Source organism: Eimeria tenella, genomic scaffold (genome assembly GCF_000499545.2).
Source record: "Eimeria tenella Houghton genomic scaffold, Eth_scaff2292, whole genome shotgun sequence".
NCBI classification, from domain to species: domain Eukaryota; phylum Apicomplexa; class Conoidasida; order Eucoccidiorida; family Eimeriidae; genus Eimeria; species Eimeria tenella.
This window is the reverse complement of record NW_013542149.1, coordinates 1-812: the sequence shown is the minus strand read 5'-3', so window position 1 is coordinate 812 and position 812 is coordinate 1. Positions and strand designations below refer to the sequence as shown.

At 59.6% G+C, this 812-nt stretch overlaps 1 protein-coding gene across 1 annotated transcript in view; it reads left to right on the top strand.

The window, feature by feature from the left end:
* Nucleotides 1-358, top strand: part of ETH_00035420 (uncharacterized protein) — a gene marked incomplete at both ends in the record, with an annotated part of 2,593 nt that extends 2,235 nt beyond the window's left edge. The window contains 2 exons of the mRNA XM_013374777.1: nt 2-134; nt 349-358. Of these exons, the coding sequence (XP_013230231.1) occupies nt 2-134; nt 349-358 (143 nt within the window). The remainder of the gene's footprint in view (nt 1; nt 135-348) is intronic.
* Between the last annotated feature and the right edge of the window lie 454 nt (nt 359-812).

The following is an 812-nucleotide window of genomic DNA, read 5'->3' as shown; positions in this document are numbered from 1 at the left end:
CCCACCAGCAGCAGCAGCAGCAGCAGCAGCAGCAATTTTTGCGGCTGCCTGACGTTGATTTGTTCGGTCTCTTTTTGCTGTCGAGACTTCACAGCAAATGGAAAAGAACAGACGGAGAAGGAGACATCGCGCAGGTGGCTGCTGCTGCTGCTGCTGCTGCTGCTGCTGCTCACGCTGCTGCTGCTCACGCTGCTGCTGCTGTCGTCGCCCGTGCTGCGGCTGCTGCTGCTGCTGTCGTCGCCCGTGCTGCGGCTGCTGCTGCTGCTGTCATCGCCCGTGCTGCGGCTGCTGCTGCTGTTGCTGCTGCTACTGTTATCCTCGCATCTGCTGCTGCTGCTGTGGATGCAGCTGGTGCTAGCGCCACTGTTACCATCGCGACCGCTGCTGCTACTGCTGCTACTGCTGCTGCTGCTACTGCTGCCGCTGCTACTGCTGATGCTGCTACTGCTGCTGCTAGTGTCGCTGTTGCTGCTACTGTTGCTGCTGCTGCTGCAATTACTGTTGCTGCTGGTGCCGCTACTGCTGCTTTTACTCTTGCTGCTGCTGCTACTGCTGCTGCAGCTACTTGAAGAGGTTGCTAGCGAATGGAAAGCGGCTTCATCCCCAGACTCCCCCCACCGCAGTTTGCTGCTGCAGCTGCAGCAGCAGCTGCTACAGGTGCGTTTGCCGTTCGTTTCGCTGTTTGTACCAGCAGCAGCAGCAGCTGCTGCTGCTGCTGCTGCAGCAGCAGCACTGCGCCACTGCTATCATTGTTGCTGCTGTTGCGGCTGCTGCAGATGCACGAAGCCCTTGCTGCAGCAGGAAAGGTGCAG